Here is a 24,540-nt window from a genome sequence, read left to right on the forward strand (position 1 = left end):
GTTGCAGGCCTGAAATGCAGGAATGGAGGTATACTGATTAGATAGATAGATAGATAGATAGATAGATAGATAGATAGATAGATAGATAGATAGATAGATAGATAGATAGATAGATAGATAGATAGATAGATAGATAGATAGATAGATAGATAGATAGATAGATAGATAGATAGATAGATAGATAGATAGATAGATAGATAGATACTGTATTGATCCCAAAGGAAATTAGTCCCAGTAGCATTACATATCAAATACACACATAAATTCAACAATATAAATTCAAAAACAGCACAAACATAACCAAGATTGGAGGTAACCTGAGTTTTACATAAATTGCATAACTACAGAGCAGTTATTAATGATGGGGATGGATTGAGTATAAGTAAACAAATGGAATGAAATTATATAAACAAATGGAATGGAACTTTATTATATACAAGAATAGATAGATGATAGATAGATAGATAGATAGATAGATAGATCATCCTGTCTGCAATCAAATAAAAGTCAAAATAAATGTAAGGAACACTGTTTTTTTTTTAATTTGCATTTTTCATACTGTACCAACTTTTTCTGATTTTGGTTGTAAATATATAAACAGCTTTGATATGACTGATTCCAAAAATACATTGGTTCCCTCTTCAGGGTGTATTCCCTGGTACAGAACCCATCGTGACCCTGACCAGAATACAGAAATGTCTAAAAATAGATGAAATGAATGTAATCTTTATTATTTGTGTGGAAGGCATGTCTTATATGGAGTAGTGGGTGTCCTGGGCTGGTCTGAATCTGGTCTCCGCCTCAGCTATGAGAGAGGAAGAAAAAGCGCAACACAGACCGCTGACTGTACCACCAAACAACAGCCCGATTCATTCAGCAGCTCCAACTTCAACCCGAGAAGCTCCAGCAAGCTGCCATGTCACATTACAGCCAGCTCACACATCTGTCCGTACCGAGAGAACACTCCTGATCGACTGCTGCTGCTGCGTCTTCATTCCGCATTACTGCTGTTATGTTCGGATCCCGGCCGGTTCGGACCACACACATGAACAAACAGCGCGATGTTGGACTGCAGAAGTGAATCCAGACCGTTCAGAGTCAAGAGAAGTCGATTCGCTTTGGGACGCGACTCCCGGACTCGATCCAGACAGTGAGGGAAGCCGTATACAGACCTTTATGCATGAAGTACAGAGGTTTAGAGGGGGTGCAACATGAGAAAACCAAAAATCAACCGCATGGTTCTGGCCATGTGCTTGGGATCCTTCGTCATGCTCATATTCTACTTTCAGAGTCATTTGAAACCAGGTGAGTTTTGTGTTCGATTCAGTGATTCACACATTATTCTGAGACAGGATCCCATTCAGAAATGAATACAAATGAGTGTTTCACAAGGGGGCCCATTTCAGTGGCTCTCTGGCAGGGATTTGAATCCTATTATGTCCATTTCCTTGCTTAAAACACCTTCATTTTACATCCTACAACTTAGAGTGTAAAATGTTTGTCTTCTTAACCTGGGAACATTGAACACTTAATTATTAATGGAAACTCATTCACCAAAAACACCTAATATACACAGATCAGCCATAACATTAAAACCACCTCCTTGTTTCTACACTCACTGTCCATTTTATCAGCTCCACTTACCATATAGAAGCACTTTGTAGTTCTACAATTACTGGCTGTAGTCCATCTGTTTCTCTGCATACTTTGTTAGCCTCCTTTCATGCTGTTCTTCAATGATCAGGACCCCCACATGACCACTACAGAGTAGGTATTATTTGGGTGGTGGATCATTCTCAGCACTGCAGTGACACTGACATGGTGGTGGTGTGTTAGTGTGTGTTATGCTGGTATAAGTGGATAAGATACAGCAGCGCTGATGGGGTTTTTAAATGCCTTACGGTCACTGCTGGACTGATAATAGTCCACCAAACAAAAATATCCAGCCAACAGCATCCTGTGACCACTGATGAAGCTCTAGAAGATGACCAACTCAAACAGCAGCAGTAGATGAGCAATTGTCTCTGACTTTACATCTACAAGGTGAACCAACTAGGTAGGGTGGACACGGTATTTAAAAACTCCAGCAGTGCTGCTGTGTCTGATCCACTCATACCCGCACAACACACACTAACACACCACCACCATGTCATAGTCACTGCAGTGCTGAGAATGATCCACCACCCAAATAATACCTGCTCTGTAGTGGTCCTCTGGAGGTCCTGACCATTGAAGAACAGAGTAAAAGCAAGCTAAAAAGGTATGTAGACAAACAGATGAACTACAGTCAGTAATTGTTGAACCACAAAGTGCTTCTATATGGCAAGTGGAGCTGATAAAATGAACAGTGAGTGTAGATACAAGGAGGTGTGACAACATACAGTGGGGTCAAAAAGTATTTAGTCAGCCACTGATTGTGCAGGTTCTCCTATTTAGAATGATGAGAGAGGTCTGTAATTTTCATCATAGGTACACTTCAACTATGAGAGACAAAATGAGAAAAAAAAATCACATTGTAGGATTTTTAAAGAATTTATTTGTAAATTATGGTGGAAAATAAGTATTTGGTCAATAACAAAAGTTCAACTCAATACTTTGTAACATAACCTTTGTTGGCAATGACAGAGGTCAAACGTTTCCTGTAAGTCTTCACCAGGTTTGCACACACTGTAGCTGGTATTTTGGCCCATTCCTCCATGCAGATCTCCTCTAGAGCAGTGATGTTTTGGGGCTGTCGCTGGGCAACACGGACTCCACAAATTTTCTATGGGGTTGAGGTCTGGAGACTGGCTAGGCCACTCCAGGACCTTGAAATGCTTTTTACGGAGCCACTCCTTCGTTGCCCGAGCGGTGTGTTTGGGATCATTGTCATGCTGGAAGACCCAGCCACGTTCCATCTTCAATGCTCTCACTGATGGAAGGAGGTTTTGGCTTAAAATCTCACGATACATGGCCCCGTTCATTCTTCCCTTAACACGGATCAGTCGTCCTGTCCCCTTTGCAGAAAAACAACCCCATAGCATGATGTTTCCACCCCCATGCTTCACAGTAGGTATGGTGTTCTTGGGTTCTTCTTCTTCCTCCAAACACGACGAGTTGAGTTTTTACCAAAAAGTTCCATTTTGGTTTCATCTGACCACATGATATTCTCCCAATTTTCTTCTGGATCATCCATATGCTCTCTGGCAAACTTCAGACGGGCCTGGACATGTACTGGCTTAAGCAGGGGGACACACCTGGCACTGCAGGATTTGAGTCCCTCTCGGCGTAGTGTGTTACTGATGGTAGCCTTTGTTACTTTGGTCCCAGCTCTCTGCAGGTCATTCATCAGGTCCCTCCGTGTAGTTCTGGGAATTTTGCTCACCGTTCTCATGATCATTTTGACCCCACGGGATGAGATCTTGACCCCAAGGGAGATTATCAATCATCTTGTATGTCTTCCATTTTCTTACAATTGCTCCCACAGTTGATTTATTCACACCAACCTGCTTGCCTATTGTAGATTCACTCTTCCCAGCCTGGTGCAGGTCTACAATTTTCTTCCTGGTGTCCTTCGACAGCTCTTTAGTCTTGGCCATGGTTGAGTTTGGAGTCTGACTGTTTGAGGCTGTGGACAGGTGTCTTTTATACAGATAACGAGGTCAAACAGGTGCCATTAATACAGGTAACGAGTGGAGGACAGAAGAGCTTCTTAAAGAAGAAGTTACAGGTCTGTGAGAGCCAGAAATCTTGCTTGTTTGTTATTGACCAAATACTTATTTTCCACCATAATTTACAAATAAATTCTTTAAAAATCCTACAATGTGATTTCCTGGATTTTTTTTTTCCTCATTTTGTCTCTCATAGTTGAAGTGTACCTATGATGAAAATTACAGACCTCTCTCATCTTTCTAAATAGGAGAACCTGCACAATCAGTGGCTGACTAAATACTTTTTGACCCCACTGTACAGTCTAAGCAACTAAGGGTTAAGGGCCTTGCTTAAGGGCCCAACAGTGACAACCTGGCAGTGGTGGGTCTTGAACCAGTGGCCTTCTAGTTACTAGTCCAGCACCTTTAAACGCTAAGCTACAGTGGCCCATGTCAAGCAATTCAATCAACTAAGCCACTCATGGAAATTTAGGTATGTTAAGGGCTTTTGCACTTCATAGTTGGTATTAGAGCTTAGACTTAAGATCTGCACCAGAAACTCCTACTGTCTGGTCAAGGCACTGACACCATTGGTGGAAAAATACGGAGGGAGTAGCATGGTCCGTGCCAACACTCTAACACTGGCAGCTTCATTAATCACAGTAACAGCTGATCTTCATTTGTTAAAATGCTTAGAAGTTTCTTATGGATGAGTCTTTTACTCACTCCCTTACTCACTCTCATTCCAATGTGCTCACATTTAGCAGGTAAACGTTTCTTCACAAAAGGGAAAAAAAATTAGCACTGCAGTAGTTTGTGTTGGTGTCCATATAAAGCTGAGCCACATTTCAATGAGCATAGTCATGTTTTGTACACATTTCATATGAAAAAATAAACATTAGCATTCCTTTTGTCTAGCCCACCAGAGAATCTGAATCCCATCTGTGTTATTGGCTGGCCGGGCGTCTACACAGACTTGATGCCTATGTCCGAGGGGGGTAGAGATGGCTAAAACCCTGTGATGGATTGGCGACCTGTTCTGCCATTGTGTTGTTTAGTCTGGAAGTTTTTTAACTTTTGAGATCATTTACCCCCTGGGCAAACCAAAACATCCAAGTACCACCCATAATTCTTTTTATAGGAGCAGAGGCATCACACACACACACACACACACACACACACACACACACACACACACACACACTCACACTATAGACCATATGTGCTGTAAGCTCGAATTTCGGTGAGTAGCCGGTTTAGCATTGCGGTTTGGTTACTTCTCAGTCATGGTATAAATACCAAAATTACAGTAGATACATTTTGATATACTGGTCTATTGTTTGGTATATGATTAACATTATGTATGTGCCTTTTCTCAGCTTTTGCTAACACTAGAAGGCTATGTGATGAGAATATGAGATGTCTGTAAGCAGCCAATGTAAAACTCCACTAATCTATCAGAGCTGCATCCTTCTTCCTGGTATCATTCTCTTCCAGTATGATTTTATGTCATCATGTCTGCATTTTTTCCCTTCTTCCGCTGCTGGGGACCCCGATCACGTCCGAGGAGAGTATATTTGCATCAGTCCACATACCTCCTATTTGCCCATACTTTGGTAGATTCACATGTGAGGCCAGTCTTGCGCACAGAGAGTCACACACTCTGCTCTGTGTTTCTTCACTTCTGTACAGGCATCTCAGGCTACTAACCAGGGACCCCACCCTCTTTTTTTTTTAGTCCGGTGTTTTCCCACCCAGTAGCTTTGTGGCCAATTTCTTGTCTGCTGCAGGCACTGCCAATTGTGCCTGCTAGGGGGCTCCCATTCTGCTGGTAGCAGAGCCGAGATTTGAACTCGGGTAGTTCAGAATCCCAGCACTGGTGTGCTAGCGGAATATCCCGGTGCTCCACCTGGGTGACCAATGTTTTTAAAAATGTTTTTTTATTTTACCCCTTTTTCTCCCACTTTTAGCGCATCCAATTTCTACCCGCCCCATCCTGTGGGGCAAGTCGTAGCCTAGTGGTTAGGGTACTGGACTAGTAATCGGAAGGTCACTGGTTCAAGCCCCACTTCTGCCAGGTTGCTGCTGTTGGGCCCTTAAGCAAGGCCCTTAACCCTCAATTGCTCAATTGTAACTGTAATGTAAGTCGCATTGGATAAAGGCGTCTGCTAAATGCCGAAAATGTAAACGTAAATGTAAAAACAGGTACAGCGCTGTGCACGGAGGGCCACACCCCCAACCGCACTCCTTCCCCATCTCCGTGCAGGTGCCACCAACCAGCCAGCAAAGGTCGTAATAGCACTAGTCTGAGAGAGAGTCCCTATCTGGCTTTAGTCCTGCCCCTTATCTGAACAACAGGCCAACCGTTGTTCATGTAGCCACTCAGCCTCAGCTGGCAAGGCAGAGCCGAGATTCGATACGATGTATTCAAGATCTCAGCTCTGGTGAACAGCGTGTGCTTTACCGCTGCGCCACCTGAGCGGCTCAATGTTGTTGTTTTTTGTGTTGTGTTCATTTATTCTGAAAAATCGAAGTCTCTGAGTCTTGGTTTATAACAAAACATGGTGACACATTAATTTTGTCAAAATAGATCTACATTACAGATTAAAAACACACATACATTTAAAACTGCTCTTTTTATTTTAGTACATGTATTAAATCTTTTCCAAGAGTAACTCTGGAGTAAGCCCTGTAGATGACTTACATATTACCATTGGTATACATACCACAGTTGTAGAACTAGTGATTTAGACCACTGTTTACTCTCGTGTTTAATTGAATGCAGTGGAACTAGAGGCGGCCAACACCTCACTGGAGCATTTCCCATGTGGAAATTTCTGAGGGTGGAGTTCTGTTTAATGAGTGTGGTATTTCTCTCTCTTACTGCTGTGTGTGAGGGTATGTGTACTAAACTCTGTAATACTGAGGGCTCTGAGCTGACTAACAATAAATTCATTATTGGATGAGATATGAGATATTTCATGTTTGTCTTTGTGCAGACTTTTCCTGTCAACCTGCTTCCGTCTGCAGTCACATCAATTTAACACAATGAAAGCTTTCAAATAGAAGGGGTATAATGTTCGGATTTGCCCTTGCAGACAGTGTGGAAATACAGGGCACATTCAATTGGTCTAATTAACATGACTTACCAATTAAAATACTTTCTGTACTCTTAAAAGAGTGGCTAAATTATTTTTTAAATCATTTAATAGTTACAGAACCTTCATTTTGTTGAGGGTTCTTTGGTGAAAGAAAACATTTATTAAAGTATTATACATCAATCAGCTATAACATTAAAACCACCTCCTTGTCTCTACACTCACTGTCCATTTTATCAGCTCCACTTACCATATAGAAGCACTTTGTAGTTCTACAATTACTGACTGTAGTCCACCTGTTTCTCTGCATACTTTGTTAGCCCCCTTTCATGCTGTTCTTTAATGATCAGGACTTTCCCAGGACCGCCACAGAGTAGGTATTATTTGGGTGGTGGATCATTCTCAGCACTGCAGTGACACTGACATGGTGGTGGTGTGTTAGTGTGTGTTGTGCTGGTATGAGTGGATCAGACACAGCTACGCTGATGGAGTATTTAAACACCTCACTTTCATTGCTGGACTGAGGATAGTTCACCAACCAAAAAAAATCCAGCCAACAGCACCCCGTGGGCAGCGTCCTGTGACCACTGATGAAGGTCTAGATGATAACCAACTCAAACAGCAGTAATAGATGAACAATCGTCTCTGACTTTACATCCACAAGGTGGACACGGTATAAATGGCAGTCACTTGCCATTTATGGCTGGCAATGAAGTAATGAGGAATGAGCGAGCTGCCCCAATTGTGGTGTTATGGCCCTTTCCAGAGCGGGACCCATGTGTGGATCCATGCTGAGAATGTAGTTGGTAGGGTGGGGTGCTACTTGTACATTGCCATCCCTGGCTTGTTCTGGGCTTCCTTTCATCTTATTTCCCAGAACTTGTTGTCTCAGGTGCTTTGAGTAGTTTGCCATATTGTGACAACTAGTTTTCTTTTCTGCTCTTTCCCTTTTCTATCCACTTTCTCTGTTGCGGGCTGCGAATGTTTTTGTGTTTTGAATTTGTTACTATATTGTTTTGGTTATTTTGGCCGCTGCTTCTGTTTCCGCTTCATCCTTTTCTACCTTGATTAGTCATCCTGCAAACTGGGTTCACTTTAAATTCTTGCCAATGCAGAAACTTCACCTGGCGCCTCAGTGGCCAGGCGTGACCTGCCCCGTTACAGATAGCTCATTGTTCTCCACATTTCAGAAGTGAGGGTGCCACAGGTTTAAATCCAACAGGGCCTCTTTGTTATGTTACATATTCATTCATTCATCATGTAGTTTACCAATGCTTTATCCTACTCAGGGTCGCAGTGGGTACAATTGGACAATTTGCCAGTCCATTACAGGGCAAACACACACACACACACTTAGTGCAATTTTAGTAGCTTCAATTAACCTGACTGCATGTCTTTGGACTGTGGGAGGAAACCGAAGCACCCGGAGGAAACCCACACGACACAGGGAGAACAAGCAAACTCCACACAGAAGGGACCCAGATTGCTTCACCTGGGAAATGAAACCAGGACATTCTTGATGTGAGGAAACAGCACTACCCACTGAGCCAACATGACACCCTATGTTACATATGCAATAAGTTATTGTTTTTTGCACATAATTTGTACATACCTTGGCACCCAGGTGGCGCAGTGGGATATTCCACTAGCACACCAGCACCGAGATTCTGAACTCCTCAGTTTGAAACTTGGCATTGCCACCGGTCGGCTGGGCGCCATCTGGCGGGCATAATTGGCAGTGCCTGCAGCAGATACTAATTGGCCACCGTATCTGCAGGGTGGGGGCCGGACTATGTGTGGGTATTTTACTCCGGTTACTCCAGAGTTACTCTTGGGTCTTCATATGCTGTGTAAGGACCCTGATTGGCGGAAGAACGCAGAAGTGCAGATGGCAGGGGTGAGAAGAGGAGGGCTGTGCACGTGTCGGAAGAAGCGTGTACAGCGACCTGCTCTCCTCGGATGCAATTGGGTGTCCCTCAGCAGCGGAAGACAAATTGAGTGTGCTAAATCAGGAGGAAAATGGGGAGAAAATGCATTAAAAAAATTGCACATACCTTAGACCATGTATTATTTATTTATTATTCTTACATTAAGGTCCAGTGCATTGTTTCATAACAAAGCTTTTAAAGAAGGATCTGGAATCTGAAGTACCTTGTGGGGTTGGTTCCTAAAAGAACCAGTTAGAGATCAATAATAAGACAGATCTGTATTAAATGAAATAATATACAAACTACCTTTTTAAACAGGTGATAAAGAACTCTTTTAAGTTCCTTTTAATGGGTTCTTGGTCAAGCCAAATGTTGTTCCTGAGGCAGCTACCAAATGTTGTTTAAAAAAACATTCACTAAAAGGTTCTTTTAGGTAAAAGTGTTTCATACCTGCTTTAAAACAAAGAATAAGAAAAAAAATGCCTCTGCTTATTTAGTTTGACCTTGATGCACCTTGGATTCTGGTGAATTGATGCTCTTAGTGCCAGCCATTGAGATCGAGCTTGTTGCTTGCTTTCGTAAACCCAGCACTGACTGAGAAGCCCTTCACTGCAGAGCTCGTATTATTTGAAAATGTGACAAGTGAGTGGCAAGACAGGAAGCTGATAGTCAGTGAGTTTTCCTGTCCTCAGTCTAACCTTCTGCATGGAGGCATTTATTCGTTTATTCTGGGTTATTACTGCAGGCAGGGATAAGCGTAATCAGATCTGGACAAAATACTGTAAACATGCGTTGCTGACTGACTGCTGAATAAAGTGTCCTAAAATGTATAACATGCTGTGTTGGAATACATTGGAATAAAGAAAAAAAAGTCGGGACATTATTTTTAACTGGTATTAAATTAAACCCTTTACAAACCCAACATATGTGATGTTTGACCTTTTCTACACCATTTTCAGTTCTTTCAGTGTTATTTGATTGTCTGGTGAACCTTCACAAACGCAACAGTAAACACAGTTATCACATTTCCAACAGAACTCACTTCTCAACAAACACAGACCTAGTTACTCACACAAAATAAATCCACAGTCTGTAAAAAAGCTATAAATATATTAATATTTAAACTATTGGACAGTAAATTATTATCAAGAATTATTAGGAAATTCTTTGTACAAGTAATTTTTATTACTCACTTATCAGCTGTCTTGTAAAGGGTAAACAAAGCAATGGAGTCTGGGAAATGTAGTCAGTAATATTTTTTAGTGCTTGTAATAAAACATTGCAAAGAGAGCCACTCACTGATCCCCGCACTCCTCCACGTCCTGTAAAGGTCCTTACACAGCGTCGAAGACCCCACCCAATTTAGTCCGGTCTTTGACCCTCACGGCAGACTTTAAATGGCCAATTTTGTCTGCTGCAGGCACTGCCAATTATGCCCACTAGAGGGAACCCAGCTGACCGGTAGCAGAGCTGAGGTTTGAATTCGGGAGTTCAGAATGTCAGTCCTGGTGTGTAAGTGGAATATACCGCTGCACCACCTGGGCACCGGGAAACGTTGGTCCACCTTGTAGTTGTAAATTCAGAGACATCCACTCATCTATTGCTGCTGTTTGAGTTCTTCTAGACCTTCATCAGTGGTCACAGGACGCTGCCCACGGGGCGCTGTTGGCTGGATGTATTTTTGTTTGGTGGACTATTCTCAGTCCAGCAGTGACAGTAAGTTGTTTAAAAACTCCAACAGCTTTGCTGTGTCTTATCCACTCATACCAGCACAACACACACTAACACACCACCACCATGTCAGTGTCACTGCAGTACTGAGAATGATCCACCACCTAAATAATACCTGCTCTGTGGTGGTCCTGTGGGGGTCCTGACCATTGAAGAACAGAGTGAAAGCAGGCTAAAGTGTGCCTATACATATAAAGTATGTAGATAAACAGATGGACTACAGTAAGTAATTGTAGAACTACAAAGTGCTTCTATATGGTAAGCAGAGCTGATAAAATGGACAGTGAGTGTAGAAACAAGGAGGTGGTTTTAATGTTATGGCTGATCTGTGTACAGTGGGGCCAAAAAGTATTTAGTCAGCCACTGATTGTGCAAGTTATCCTACTTAGAAAGATGAGAGAGGTCTGTAATTTTCATCATAGGTACACTTCAACTATGAGAGACAAAAAGAGAACAAAAAAATCCAGGAAATCACATTGTAGGATTTTTAAAGAATTTATTTGTAAATTATGGTGGAAAATAAGTATTTGGTCAATAACAAAAGTTCAACTCAATACTTTGTAACATAACCTTTGTTGGCAATGACAGAGGTCAAACGTTTCCTGTAAGTCTTCACCAGGTTTGCACACACTGTAGCTGGTATTTTGGCCCATTCCTCCATGCAGATCTCCTCTAGAGCAGTGATGTTTTGGGGCTGTCGCTGGGCAACACGGACTCCACAAATTTTCTATGGGGTTGAGGTCTGGAGACTGGCTAGGCCACTCCAGGATCTTGAAATGCTTTTTACGGAGCCACTCCTTCGTTGCCCGAGCGGTGTGTTTGGGATCATTGTCATGCTGGAAGACCCAGCCACGTTTCATCTTCAATGCTCTCACTGATGGAAGGAGATTTTGGCTTAAAATCTCACAATACATGGCCCCGTTCATTCTTCCCTTAACACGGATCAGTCGTCCTGTCCCCTTTGCAGAAAAACAGCCCCAAAGCATGATGTTTCCACCCCCATGCTTCACAGTAGGTATGGTGTTTACTCAGCATTCTTCTTCCTCCAAACACGACGAGTTGAGTTTTTACCAAAAAGTTCCATTTTGGTTTCATCTGACCACATGATATTTTCCCAATCCTCTTCTGGATCATCCATATGCTCTCTGGCAAACTTCAGACGGGCCTGGACATGTACTGGCTTAAGCAGGGGGACACGCCTGGCACTGCAGGATTTGAGTCCCTCTCGGCGTAGTGTGTTACTGATGGTAGCCTTTGTTACTTTGGTCCCAGCTCTCTGCAGGTCATTCATCAGGTCCCTCCGTGTAGTTCTGGGATTTTTGCTCATTGTTCTCATGATCATTTTGACCCCACGGGATGAGATCTTGACCCCAAGGGAGATTATCAATCGTCTTGTATGTCTTCCATTTTCTTACAATTGTTCCCACAGTTGATTTATTCACACCAACCTGCTTGCCTATTGTAGATTCACTCTTCCCAGCCTGGTGCAGGTCTACAGTCTTCTTCCTGGTGTCCTTTGACAGCTCTTTGGCCTTGGCCATGGTTGACTGTTTGAGGTTGTGGACAGGTGTCTTTTATACAGATAACAATGTCAAACAGGTGCCATTAATACAGGTAACGAGTGGAGGACAGAAGAGCTTCTTAAAGAATAAGTTACAGGTCTGTGAGAGCCAGAAATCTTGCTTGTTTGTTATTGACCAAATACTTATTTTCCACCATAATTTACAAATAAATTCTTTAAAAATCCTACAATGTGATTTCCTGGATTTTTTTTCTCTTTTTGTCTCTCATAGTTGAAGTGTAGCTATGATGAAAATTACAGACCTCTCTCATCTTTCTAAGTAGGATAACTTGCACAATCAGTGGCTGACTAAATACTTTTTGACCCCACTGTATTTTTCAATTATCTTTGTATAGGCCTTGAATACAAACTTTTTATTTTCTGAATCATTATTTTAAATACTTGCATTCTATTACCACCCACCCTTAAACCCTTAGACCCACTACTGTGCTGCCTAAAATGCACAATGCATGAAGCCAAACAGAAGAGTATGAAGCATCATGTTGCTAGTTTTAAATACAGTATCTTACCTGAAATAAATTAGAAATATGCATACCATTTTGAGACCACATATATCCAAAACATGTACCAACTTGCATTCTGTAGTTTATGACACATCCGCTGGTAAAACTATAAAAAGAAAGTAGTAAAACAACTGAGAGCTTAGATGTTTCACAGACCCCATTCTTTTTGCTGACCTTTTCTGTCAATGTTTATATCCAACACTGACAGCCATAAACTTTAATCAGCTGTTAGGATGTGATGGGTCTCAATTCATTTTCTATTGTGATCATAAAGTGGTTTATAAGGTCAGTCTATGAATAGTTAATATTTTCAAAATCGTATTTTGAGCACAGCCTTATTGCATTATGTGACAGGCTGAGGGGAGAGAGGGACAAAACAAAGCCTGAAAGCTGGACTGATTTATGAGGGTGACTGGAGTGATCAGCGTGATGAAATGGTTGTAATTCAGGCCTCCAGCCAGGTGTTTCATCATGATATGGCCTCTACGCTGGCCTGACCGACAATTCTCAGGGTTGTTAAAATGCCGGGCTCCTCAGAAATACAGCAAAAGATGTTGAGGGGAAATGTATGAGCAACGATCTGATAATAAAATGTCAAATTGATGTTAACAGGATTCGATCAGCACGACTCAGGTTCTTTCTGAAATGGGTGAACGTGACCGCCTCAGACAGTCAAACAGTGTAAAATAAAGCATCGTCTCTATAGATTTCTAATCATAGACTTGTATTAAGCTTGTTTCTCTGTAGACTTCTATTCAGAATCAGCAAAGTGACCACACTTTGTGGTGCTCACTATACCTTCCTTAAATCTAACAAACACCCATCTGGATGTAGCTTTAAAGCAAAAAAAATGGACCTTAGGATCAGGCTGGAGCTTCAAGAAAAGTTTATGCTAGACTGGTGGCCAAAGGATTCTATTAATTGGTACATTAGCCAGAAAGGTACAGTAATAAGTTTTAAACAATCACATCCCAGAATAATCAGTATGACCATTCACTTTTAGAAGAGGAATGCCTTTATTTATCATATACAGTATATACTGATCAGCGATAACATTAAAACCACCTCTTTGTTTCTACGCTCACTGTCCATTTTATCAGCTCCATTTACCATATAGGAACACTTTGTAGTTCTACAATTACTGACTATAGTCCATCTATTTCTCTACATACCTTTTTAGCCTGCTTTCACCCTGTTCTTCAATGGTCAGGACTTTCCCAGGAACACCACAGAGTAGGTATTATTTGGGTGGTGGATCATTCTCAGCACTGCAGTGACACTGACATGGTGGTGGTGTGTTAGTGTGTGTTGTGCTGGTATGAGTGGATAAGACACAGCAGCGTTGATGGAGTTTTTAAATACCGTGTCCACTCACTCATGTTATTTCTGGACTGCACTGCAGCATTGCATTTGTTAAAAGAAAATCATTTTAGTTTTGATTTAACCGTCTACTTCACAAGTATGTGCTTACCATCTGGCAAAGCACTTCTAGATTATGTCTGATATTTTTACACTTGTTTTGTGTAATTTTCCTCCACTGGTTCCTACTACTCTCATTTAACATTTGGCCCTTGCTGCTGACATGACTCTTTTTTTATGCTGTTAGTTGTAAGTGCAGCGGTACCGCTTGGGAGTTTCATCTTGTTTTTACACTGCTCCCCTGACATACAACGTGTGACGGCATGTTTTCTAGTTTTTTTTTTTTTCATTTTTCACAGACAACCCAAGAAAACTGTAAGCTAAGGGTTACATGTAACTGTAAGTGTAAGTGTTTATACTAAGGATGTAACGATACACTCTACTCATGATGCGATACGATTCACGATACTGGGTTCACGATACGATTTTTTTCCCTGATTTTTTTAAACAAAATGAAATTGAAGACAAATTAAGTTTCCTTTTATTATTTCTCTTTAAAAAATAAAATAAGGGCCGCTCAGGTGGCGCAGCGGTAAAAACACACACTGGAACCAGAGCTGGGATCTCGAATACATCGTATCGAATCTCAGCTCTGCCTGCCGTCTAGGCTGAGCAGCCACATGAACAATGACTGGCCTGTTGTTCAGATATGGGCGGGACTAAGCCGGATGGGGTCTCTCTCCTATGACTAATGCAATTACGACTCTGCTGGCTGATTGATGGCGCCTGCACAGAGATGAGAAAAGAGTGCTGTCAGGGTGTGTCTCTCCGTACACAGTGCTGAGCTGCACTGCACTCGTCAAAGTGTAGATGATAAGATGCATTGGGCATGCTGCCCACGTGTCGGAGGGGGCGTGGGTTAGCTTCGTTCTCCTCAATCAGAGCAGGGATCGGCATTGGTGGAGAGGAAGCATGACGCAATCGGGCAATTGGACGCGCTAAAAGGGAGAAAAAGGGGTGAAAATGTATAAGCAAAAATATTTTAAAAATATATATATTGTATTTGTGCTTATCTTTTATTTATCTAAATAATGAATGCCCTTTTATTTCTGCCAAATAATGCTTATTGTGTAAAAAAAAAACTGAAATGAATTTTTAAAACAAGTCCAATGTTATATAAATAAATGAATAATACAAATAAAGTATCCTCACATAAATAAATTTGGCTGGAAATCCCCCTACCTGGCAACTTTGTGAAGTGCCGTCAACCAGGCAAGGTGAATAGCGCCAGTGCCCTCTGCTGTTTAAAGTGAATATCGATTCATCTTAAATTATTAACTGATTCGAATCGTGGCACATGTGCACCGATTTTTAACTGTCTTGTGGTGCATCGTTACATCCCTAGTTTATACATATATTAAAAATAGAACTGTAAGAATTATAATTAACAGAATATATTAACTAAAGTTAACAGATATTGCGCATATTGACCGGTATTGCACAAAGTTCAACAATGTTTCACTGTTTTAAACAGGTATTGCACATGCTTCAAGTATGCTTTAAATGAGTGCAGATATAAAAACCATATAATTATTGTGATGGTGATGATTGTCTGTGCTTGAGACGGTGCTGGTTATAGAGTCTGACACCAGACATGACATTACACATGACAACTTACGCTACAACAAAAAATAGAAACATTTTAGAGATGCCAAAAAGCACATACTTCAATAAGTAGTCCTTAGTCCTTCAGTAGCTGTTCTGCTTAGCAGAGGCCCTTCCTGCCCTCAGAGTCTCTGTACAGCGGGGCCTTCATAGCAGACACAGGGACCCACATTATCCTCTCCTAAGCCCAGTGAGAGAAAGCAAGACAGCCTAGCATGTGTGTATAAAAGCAGGTAGAAAGGGCAAGCCTGAAAGAGACAGTGTGGATAGAAAGTGGGAACGTCACAGTTTGGGTTCTGGTGAAACTGAATCCCGAATTCTCTCTTTGTGAATAAGTTGGAAAGATTCTTTACTGACATCAGCTGGAATGTTCAGGAGTGTTATTCCAGCCAAGAGCCAATTCACAGGGGAAATAATGCAGAATTCAGTTCTCACACACATTCTCATGCTCAGAGATTCCTGGAGAAGTGATTACTGCTTGCTCAGGGATTTGCTCACAGCGCTAACGCTTTCTGCTTTTGGTCATAAGCAGTGCTCGATTCTGATTCATAAAAATGGTATTTCTATAAAGGCATGGATGAACAGTGTGATTTGTGAGGCAGCAGAACATTTAATATAACTGGGTCTGTAACTTACAGTCACTTGCTAATGATTAGCAAGGCACGAGGGGGAGCTTTTGCCACTGTCGCCTTGCATCGGTCACGCTGGGTGTTACTTTAAGTGTGCACTAGCAATTTCCAGCTAGTCATTAGCAAGTCATTAATTAATTAAAACCCCAAATCAGAAAAAGTTGGGGCAGCATGGAAAATGCAAATTATAAAAGAACACAGAGTGTCTTACATTTACTTATTTATTTGCCTCCGAGCCCAGAGAAGTCGACGCTGCTTCTGGACATGGTTAACATAAGGCTTCTTTTTTGTACAGTAAAGTTTTAAGTGGCATTTGTGCATGTAACTCTGTATTGTAGTGCTTGACAAAGGTTTGCCAAAGTAATCCCTCACCCATGTGGTTATATCAGCTATTGTTGAGTGGCGGTTCTTGATGCAGTGTCGTCTGAGGGATCGAAGATCACGGGCGTTCAGCTTAAGCTTGCGCTCTTGGCCTTTACACATTGAAATTTCTCCCGATTCCTTGAATCGTTTAATGATATTATGCACTGTAGAGGGAGAAATATGCAAATCCCTTCCAATCTTTCTTTGAGGTTCATTGTTTTTAAACATTTCAGCCTTTCCTGGATGCTGCTTTTGTACCAAACCATGATTACAATCACCTGTTGACATCACCTGTTTGGAATCGCATCATTATTTAGTTTTTTCACCTCATTACTAGCCCTAAATTGCTCCGTCCTAACTTTATTTGGAATGTGTTGCAGTCCTGAAATGCAGGAATGGAGGTATATTAACAAATAAAATGAAGTTGAGCAGACAAAACATGAAATCTTGGGTTCAAACTGTCTGCAATCAAATAAAAGTCAGTAAATGTAAGGAACACTGCATTTTTATTTTATTAGCATTTTCCATGCTGTCCCAACTTTTTCTGATTTGGGGTTGTAATTAATAATGTTTAAATGTTCTTAAAAGTTACAAATCCCTTTTATTCATGTGAATGTGAGTAGAAGGATAATTCGAGTATAGGTTCTGATAAATTTAGGACACACTATTATTATTATTATTATTAATTATAGCTATTTTAATTTGTAGTCCTGATATTAGGACCATGATAACTTAGTTTTTTGTGCTTCTGCTGTTGCTTTTTTAAAATTTCTTCCTGACTTTTTGTATTCACACTGTAGGTTTACACCTAGCATGATTTACTTCAGCACAAAGTATAATTAGCAATACGTTTTGTGACGTCGTTTAACAAATTTTTTTACTGTACATATCAAGAGTCAGTCGGACATGTAATTGATTTTGAATATTATGCATCTTGTATCCAGCTGGAAATCAGAAACTCAGAAACAGGCTCATTTTGCACACTGAGTGATGAAGAAACACACAAGACAGTGATACTTCAGAGATTCCACCACTGACTGGTGTCAAGAACCATCCGATGACTTAAAATATGCAGGAATCAGGTGCTAATTTACTGTCCCTCTTGGCCAGTGAAAGGATGGTGTAAGTGGCAGAGGAATTGCAATATGGAATTGGAAATGACTATATTTGGAGAAAAGAGGGAAAATTGCTAGGTCCGATCTGTCCACCCCATTGCAAACCTCATGGTTTTGCTCCTGTTTTCCATGACTTCATTCTGTTCGGAGGAGATCTGAGGTATTTGTCGCTCCTAAACTAACTTACATTTTTTCCTTGACTGTGTGTATGAGACACATAGTCTGAGAGTGAGTGAGCGTTTGTGGTGAGTTTGTTTCATGGTAAACTCTTACTCATACACCACATTTTCAGACACTCGTTATTTTCCATTACTCATGATGCTTAGACAGCGTTAAGATATTTTTATATAGAGAAAAATAAATAACATCATTTGGGAGAAGTTTAAACTTTGTGTATGTGGGTTATTAAAGAGTATACAATAGATATCTTGTTGAACATCCAGAATAGTTTCTTGGCCTATGAGATCAAATTCTCCTCTAATATGTATGGATTGCTTGGAATATGCACAACCCTACATTCTTCACTTCATATATTGATTTTAATGTTTTAGCTAGTCCATTTCAGCACAGTGTTTTTGCTAATAAGATCTTTGTTTATGTACAGGTTTAGGACAGGACAGTGGGCAGGCCAGAGGACCCAGGAAATCAGTCAGGAGTCCCCTTCAAGCCCTCTACACCACTGACCCTGTAAGTACAATGACAAAGCGGTGTATATTTCTAAAATCATTAAAAAAAGAGCCTGAATATAATAATAGTCTTCTAAACTGGTAATGGAAAAAATTTATTCACTTTAATAATACAAAAAAGACAGAGTGGCACACTTGGGTGGTGCAGCGGTCAAATGCACTAGCACACCAATGTACACCGATCAGCCATAACATTAAAACCACCTCCTTGTTTCTACACTCACTGTCCATTTTATCAGCTCTACTTACCATATAGAAGCACGTTGTAATTCTACAATTACTGACTGTAGTCCATCTGTTTCTCTGCATGCTTTGTTAGCCCCTTTTCATGCTGTTCTTCAATGGTCAGGACCCCACAGGACCACTACAGAGTAGGTATTATTTAGGTGGTGGATCATTCTCAGCACTGCAGTGACACTTACATGGTGGTGGTGTGTTAGTGTGTGTTGTGCTGGTATGAGTGGATCAGACACAGCAGCGGTGCTGGAGTTTTTAAATACTGTGTCCACTCACTGTCCACTCTATTAGACACTCCTACCTAGTTGGTTCACCTTGATGTAAAGTCAGAGACGATCGCTCATCTACTGCTGATGTTTGAGTTGGTCATCTTCTAGACCTTCATCAGTGGTCACAGGACGCTGCCCACGGGGCGCTGTTGGTTGGATATATTTTTTGGTTGGTGGACTATTCTCAGTCCAGCAGGGACAGTGAGGTGTGTCTGATCCACTCATACCAGCACAACACACACTAACACACAACCACCATGTCAGTGTATAATACCTACTCTGTGGTGGTCCTGGGAGAGTCCTGACCATTGAAGAACAGCATGAAAGCAGGCTAACAAAAGGGGCAGGGAAACAGATTGACTACAGTCAGTAATTGTAGAACTACAAAGTGCTCCTATATGGTAAGTGGAGCCGATAAAATGGACAGTGAGTGTAGAAACAAGGAGGTGGTTTTAATGTTATGATTGATCAGTGTACAATGGACAGTCACACAAATACAATCTGCTGGTACTACTTTCTGCTGCATCTGAGATGTGCGATCTCCAGGACTGGTCCGGGATGTGGAGGGTCACATAGAGCTTAGCGTGGCTCTCCAGCTCTGTGTGGGAACCAACTCTGGCTTGACGTAAAATCCCTCTGATTTGACGTGTCAGAGCGGGCATGCTGTGATCTGACTCTCTTTGATCAGGTCGGGGGTTTTGAACACGGTAGCTGATTCACAAGCAGGAATTGGAAATGTCTAGATTGGGAGATAAGAAGGTGGAATCCAGAAAAAAACATGGTCTATTATCTTAGCCTACCATCTTTGAGTTGTCCGGGTGCTCAACAGACACAAGTAACCATTTTTGAAGCAGACGAGGCCATGTGGTGATTCATATGTTTGCTGTTGCAACAGTGACTCCTACTGTCTGTCTGAGGTTCCGGCATGAGTGGCGCTACAATACAGAAATAGTAGCGTGGTTGTTTGTACAGGCTGAAAGTCTCTTTCAGGTGTAAGGCAGGTGTAAAGATGCAGTGGTTTTACACATTTGAGAGAAAACGTGGCCCTGCTAAGACCACCCGTGAGGTTGCCAGCGTGCACAGGTAAATTTAGCACATCCAAAATTAAAAGCAAGCGGGAGCCACTCAGGTGGCGCAGCGGTAAAGTACGCTAGCGCACCAGAGTTGGGGTTTCGAATACATCGTATCGAATCTCAGCTCTGCCTTCCGACTGGGCTGGGTGGCAGCATGAACAACGATTGGCTGTTGTTCAGGGTTAGGGGTAAAAAGTCGGATCATAGGTCCTCATAACTGGTGCAACTGCGGCCCCTGCTGGCTGACTGATGGCGCCTGCACAGGGCTGAGGAATAATGCTGATGGGGGTGTGGCCCTCCATACACAGTGCCCGTCGGTGTATGAACCCGACTCGTGCAGGTGAAAAATGCAGTCTGTACTGACTGTACGTGCCGGAGGGGGTGTATGTCAGTTGTGAGGCGTCCTCAGTCAGCGGTGAAGGGTCGAATCAGTATAGAGGACGCATTCAGGGTAATTGGACACGACTAGATTAGGGGAGAAAATTGGGGGGGGGGGAAAGCAAGACGGAAACGTGCATGATGTTCATGAGATCCAGAAAAGCGTAGGAACATAGCACCAGTAGGTGCAAAGAGGAACAAAATACGAAGTTTATTAAACTTAATCATCCTTTATTATCTTGATGACATTTTTAGGTTTCATTAAGATGCTAAAGCTTGCTTGGCCTTTTCCATCCCGCCCTCTATCTGGCTGTTCAGTCTGAATAGGAAAAAGTTATACCGACTTCTCAGGTTTCTCACCAATGCCTAATAAGCACCGTTTAATAGCAAACTCATCTGTACTTTCACGCCAGACAGCACATAAGGGAAGTATTTTTCCCACGTGGCCACTTTTTCCTCCACCTTTACACAAGCAATGACTGGTTCTTTCATATTACCACACACACTGTTGAGAGGCACGTGTTTGCTCTAAGTAGCCATGAAGAAAGAAAGCAAGTCTTCTGACCTAAACTCACTAACTGAGGGGAAACACACAAATTAAAGATAAAGCATCTCACTGAGATAATGACAGACTGGGTTAGTTTTCACTTTAAAGCTGTTATTCGCTATAATTTATTCGCTATAATTTATTCGCTCTACCACAGAGATGCGTGGTGACATTTATGACAGGGTAACAGCTGGGCTTGCTACTAATGTGGGAATTTCCCAGTAATCATGACTGTCATTAATGTTAATGAACACTTTCATTTGTGTACAAAGCTGCAAAGTAAATGAAGAGATCAGGATCAGTTTGTATTTTACAATCTGTGAAACTCCCTTCTGTTTACTGTGCAGTCAAAAACAACAGTAATAAATAAAATGACATGGTATGGTTAATATCATACACTGATCAGTCATAACATTAAAACCACCTCCTTGTTTCTACACACATTGTCCATTTTATCAGCTCCACTTACCATATAGAAGCACTTTGTAGTTCTACAATTACTGACTGTAGTCCATCTATTTCTCTACATACTTTTTTTTAACCTGCTTTCACCCTGTTCTTCAATGGTCAGGACCACCCACAGGACCACCACAGAGCAGATATTATTTAGGTGGTGGATCATTTTCAACACTGCAGTGACAATGACATGGTGGTGGTGTGTTAGTGTGTGTTGTGCTGGTATGAGTGGATCAGACAAATACCGCGTCCACTCACTGTCCACTCTATTAGACACTCCTACCTAGTTGGTCCACCTTGTAGATGTAAAGTCAGAGACGATCGCTCATTTATTGCTGCTGTTTGTAAAAAACGCCAGCAGCGTTGCTGTGTTTTATCCACTCATACCAGCACAACACACACTAACACACCACCACCATGTCAGTGTCACTGCAGTGTTGAGAATGATCCAACACCCAAATAATACCTGCTCTGTAGTGATCCTGTGGGGATCCTTATTGAAGAACAGGGTGAAAGTGGGCTAACAAAGCATGCAGAGAAACAGATGGACTACAGTCAGTAATTGTAGAACTACAGAGTGCTTCTATAGGGTAGGTGAAGCCGATAACATGGACAGTGAGTGTAGAAACAAGGAGGTGGTTTTAATGTTATGGCTGACGGTGTACATAAGGTTAGTGAGTTTAGAGAGTCATCATGTGAATGCCTCACTGCTTTGCTTATAACATTTGTAAGTGCATAAATACTGAACACCAACAGCACAGTAGGGAGTACAATATGATATTACTGCTCTTAACTTTTGTTAAGTTACGCCCACCGCTGATGACGCAGCCTTGGTTCTCAAAAACTGGTGGAAACGCGCGTCGGTTCCCTACAGAACACCAAGGTTCAGAGAAACCTGAACAGAACCGTGGTATAGGTGTAATGTGTTAAGTCTTGTGAAAAGCCTTCTCAGAAAAGTGGCTGCTGTTATAGCTGAATTCTTTGCAGCAATGAGTAAGTAAATGCAGTTGTCCGTATAGCTAAAATGCCTGCCTATACACTATATTGCCAAAAGTATTTGGACACCTGATCATAAGCTTGTTGGACATCCCATTTCAAAACTATTAAACTACAGTGACCCCTATGTGATCTTTTCAGCTATAAGAACAGTCACTCTTTTATAAAGGTTTCTCAAAAGATGTTGAAGTATTTCTGTGGGAATTTTTGTGCCCATTCAGTCAAAAGAGCATGTGTATGGTTGGGCACTGATGTTGGTCAAGGAAGCCTCAACTGATGTTCCATTTCATTCTAAAGCTGTTCAGTGGGGGTGAGATCAGGGCTCAAGCTGTTCTTCATGTCTTTATAAAGCTTGATTTGTGCACAGGGGCACAGGAAAGGGCCTTCCCTAAACTGTTGCTGCAAAGTTTCTGGAAGCATATCATTTTATGTAACTTATTTATGTTACTTCTGTTAGCAATCTTTGTGGCTCAAAAACATAATTTTTATAATTAGAATGGGTGTCCCAATTCTTTTGTTCTTAAAGTGTGTATCTTAGGTCCAGTCATGTTCATTATCTCAAAAACCGCCTTCAAAAACATCTTTTATTTATATTATGGACTTTTCTTTCTCAGACAGAACTGTCTCCACTTCAGCTGATGCACCAAGGTCGGCGCGAGCTGGTAGAAGATGTTTGCCAATCCTACATCCGTAAACGCCGTGTCCTAGTTCCAGAGGACCTAAAGCACCTGATTGTTGATGATAATCATGGTCTGCTTTACTGCTATGTGCCTAAAGTCGCTTGCACGAACTGGAAACGTGTCTTGATGGTCCTGACAGGTGATTCAGGACGAGACCCACTTCAGATTCCCGCTAATGAGGCGCACATCCCCGGCACCCTGCGCACTCTCTCTGAGTATTCGACCTCTGAGATCAATTACCGCTTACGAAACTACCTGAAGTTCGTGTTCGTGCGTGAGCCCTTTGAGCGACTGGTCTCGGCATACCGTAACAAGTTCACACGCAGCTACAACACGGCCTTTCACAAACGTTACGGCACCAAGATCATCCGGAGGCACCGGGCCGAGGCGAGTCCTGAGGCGCTGGAGCGCGGGGACGACGTCTCGTTCTCTGAGTTTGTACGGTACCTGGTAGACCCGGGTACACAGCGCGAGGAACCTTTCAATGAGCACTGGGAGCGTGTGTACTCACTATGCCACCCCTGCCTCATACGCTACAATATTTTGGGCAAGTACGAGACGCTGCAGCAGGACTCCAGATACGTACTCAAGCTGGCTGGTGTCGATGATGAGGTCACGTTTCCCAGCTCGGCCAAAAACACACGAACAACGGCGGATGTGGTCGCCAGCTATTTTAAGGACATCAGCCCAGTCTATCAGAAAAGGCTGTACAACCTTTACAAGATGGATTTTCTACTTTTTAACTACTCGATGCCTGACTACCTAACACTCACATGAGGCCTGGTGCCTTTTACCAGCACAAAGAGACCAAAAGGTTTTATTAGATTTTTATTTTTTATGGTATCTGTGAATGCTGATTTATCCATTATGTTTTAGTTCAAAGGAGATTTTGTGTTGTTGGTTTTTCAGTCTTATACTAAAATATTTTTATTTCTATTTTATCGTACTGTTAAGCCCGTGGTCATACTAACTTTTTGTCAGTATAATTTAGAAGCAAACCATATTTATTAAAGTGAAAAAATAATGATCAATAAAAAGAACAATCAATGAAGCTCTACATACAAATACAATCTTGACTGCAAATTTTAATACCTCTTTTGTAGGCAACAATTCACTTGTAGACTGTTTGTTTATTAGGATTTTAACGTCATGTTTTACACTCTTTGGTTACATTCATGACAGAAACGGTAGTTACTCATTACACAAGGTTCATCAGTTCACAAGGTTATATCAAACACAGTCTTGGACAATTTAGTGTCTCCAATTCACGGGGAAACCCATGCAGAGAACATGCCCCACCACCCCACCTGGGGATTGAACCCAGGACCTTCTTGCTGTGAGGTGACAGTGCTACCCACTTAACTACCCAATAAATTTCATGACGTAAGTCTTGTATGTTTGTGCTTTTTACTGTTTATGGTTGTTAAGTCAGTCAGAAACCAGTGTAGCTCATCTTATTACTCAAAATGTATCAACTAGGCAGATTACAAATTTGATCGTAGCAGCTTTGCTATAAAAGAAAATTTTACCACAACCAATACCAATATGCTGTCAGTTACAGGTAGAAGTATGTGGACACCTGTCCGAGAGCTTGTTAAAAGATCACATTCCAAAAC

At 41.7% G+C, this 24,540-nt stretch overlaps 1 protein-coding gene across 1 annotated transcript; it reads left to right on the forward strand.

Annotated features, from left to right (window-relative positions):
* Positions 1-1,211: 1,211 nt before the first annotated feature.
* Positions 1,212-23,907, forward strand: LOC134316253 (carbohydrate sulfotransferase 11-like). The gene is made up of 3 exons (XM_062996584.1): positions 1,212-1,305; positions 18,207-18,289; positions 22,859-23,907. Exons 1-3 carry the CDS (start codon positions 1,212-1,214, stop codon positions 23,699-23,701), a joined length of 1,020 nt encoding a protein of 339 aa, XP_062852654.1. The 3' UTR covers positions 23,702-23,907.
* Positions 23,908-24,540: the final 633 nt, after the last annotated feature.

Source organism: Trichomycterus rosablanca, chromosome 6 (assembly GCF_030014385.1).
Source record: "Trichomycterus rosablanca isolate fTriRos1 chromosome 6, fTriRos1.hap1, whole genome shotgun sequence".
NCBI lineage: Eukaryota > Metazoa > Chordata > Actinopteri > Siluriformes > Trichomycteridae > Trichomycterus > Trichomycterus rosablanca.

Bases quoted from the DNA above. Each gene is read 5' to 3' on its own strand.
- LOC134316253 (XM_062996584.1), top strand. From the start codon at position 1,212: ATGAGAAAACCAAAAATCAACCGCATGGTTCTGGCCATGTGCTTGGGA. The intron at 1,306-18,206 runs GTGAGTTTTGTG...GTTTATGTACAG, and splicing joins TCAGAGTCATTTGAAACCAG to GTTTAGGACAGGACAGTGGG. The intron at 18,290-22,858 runs GTAAGTACAATG...TTTCTTTCTCAG, and splicing joins CCCTCTACACCACTGACCCT to ACAGAACTGTCTCCACTTCA.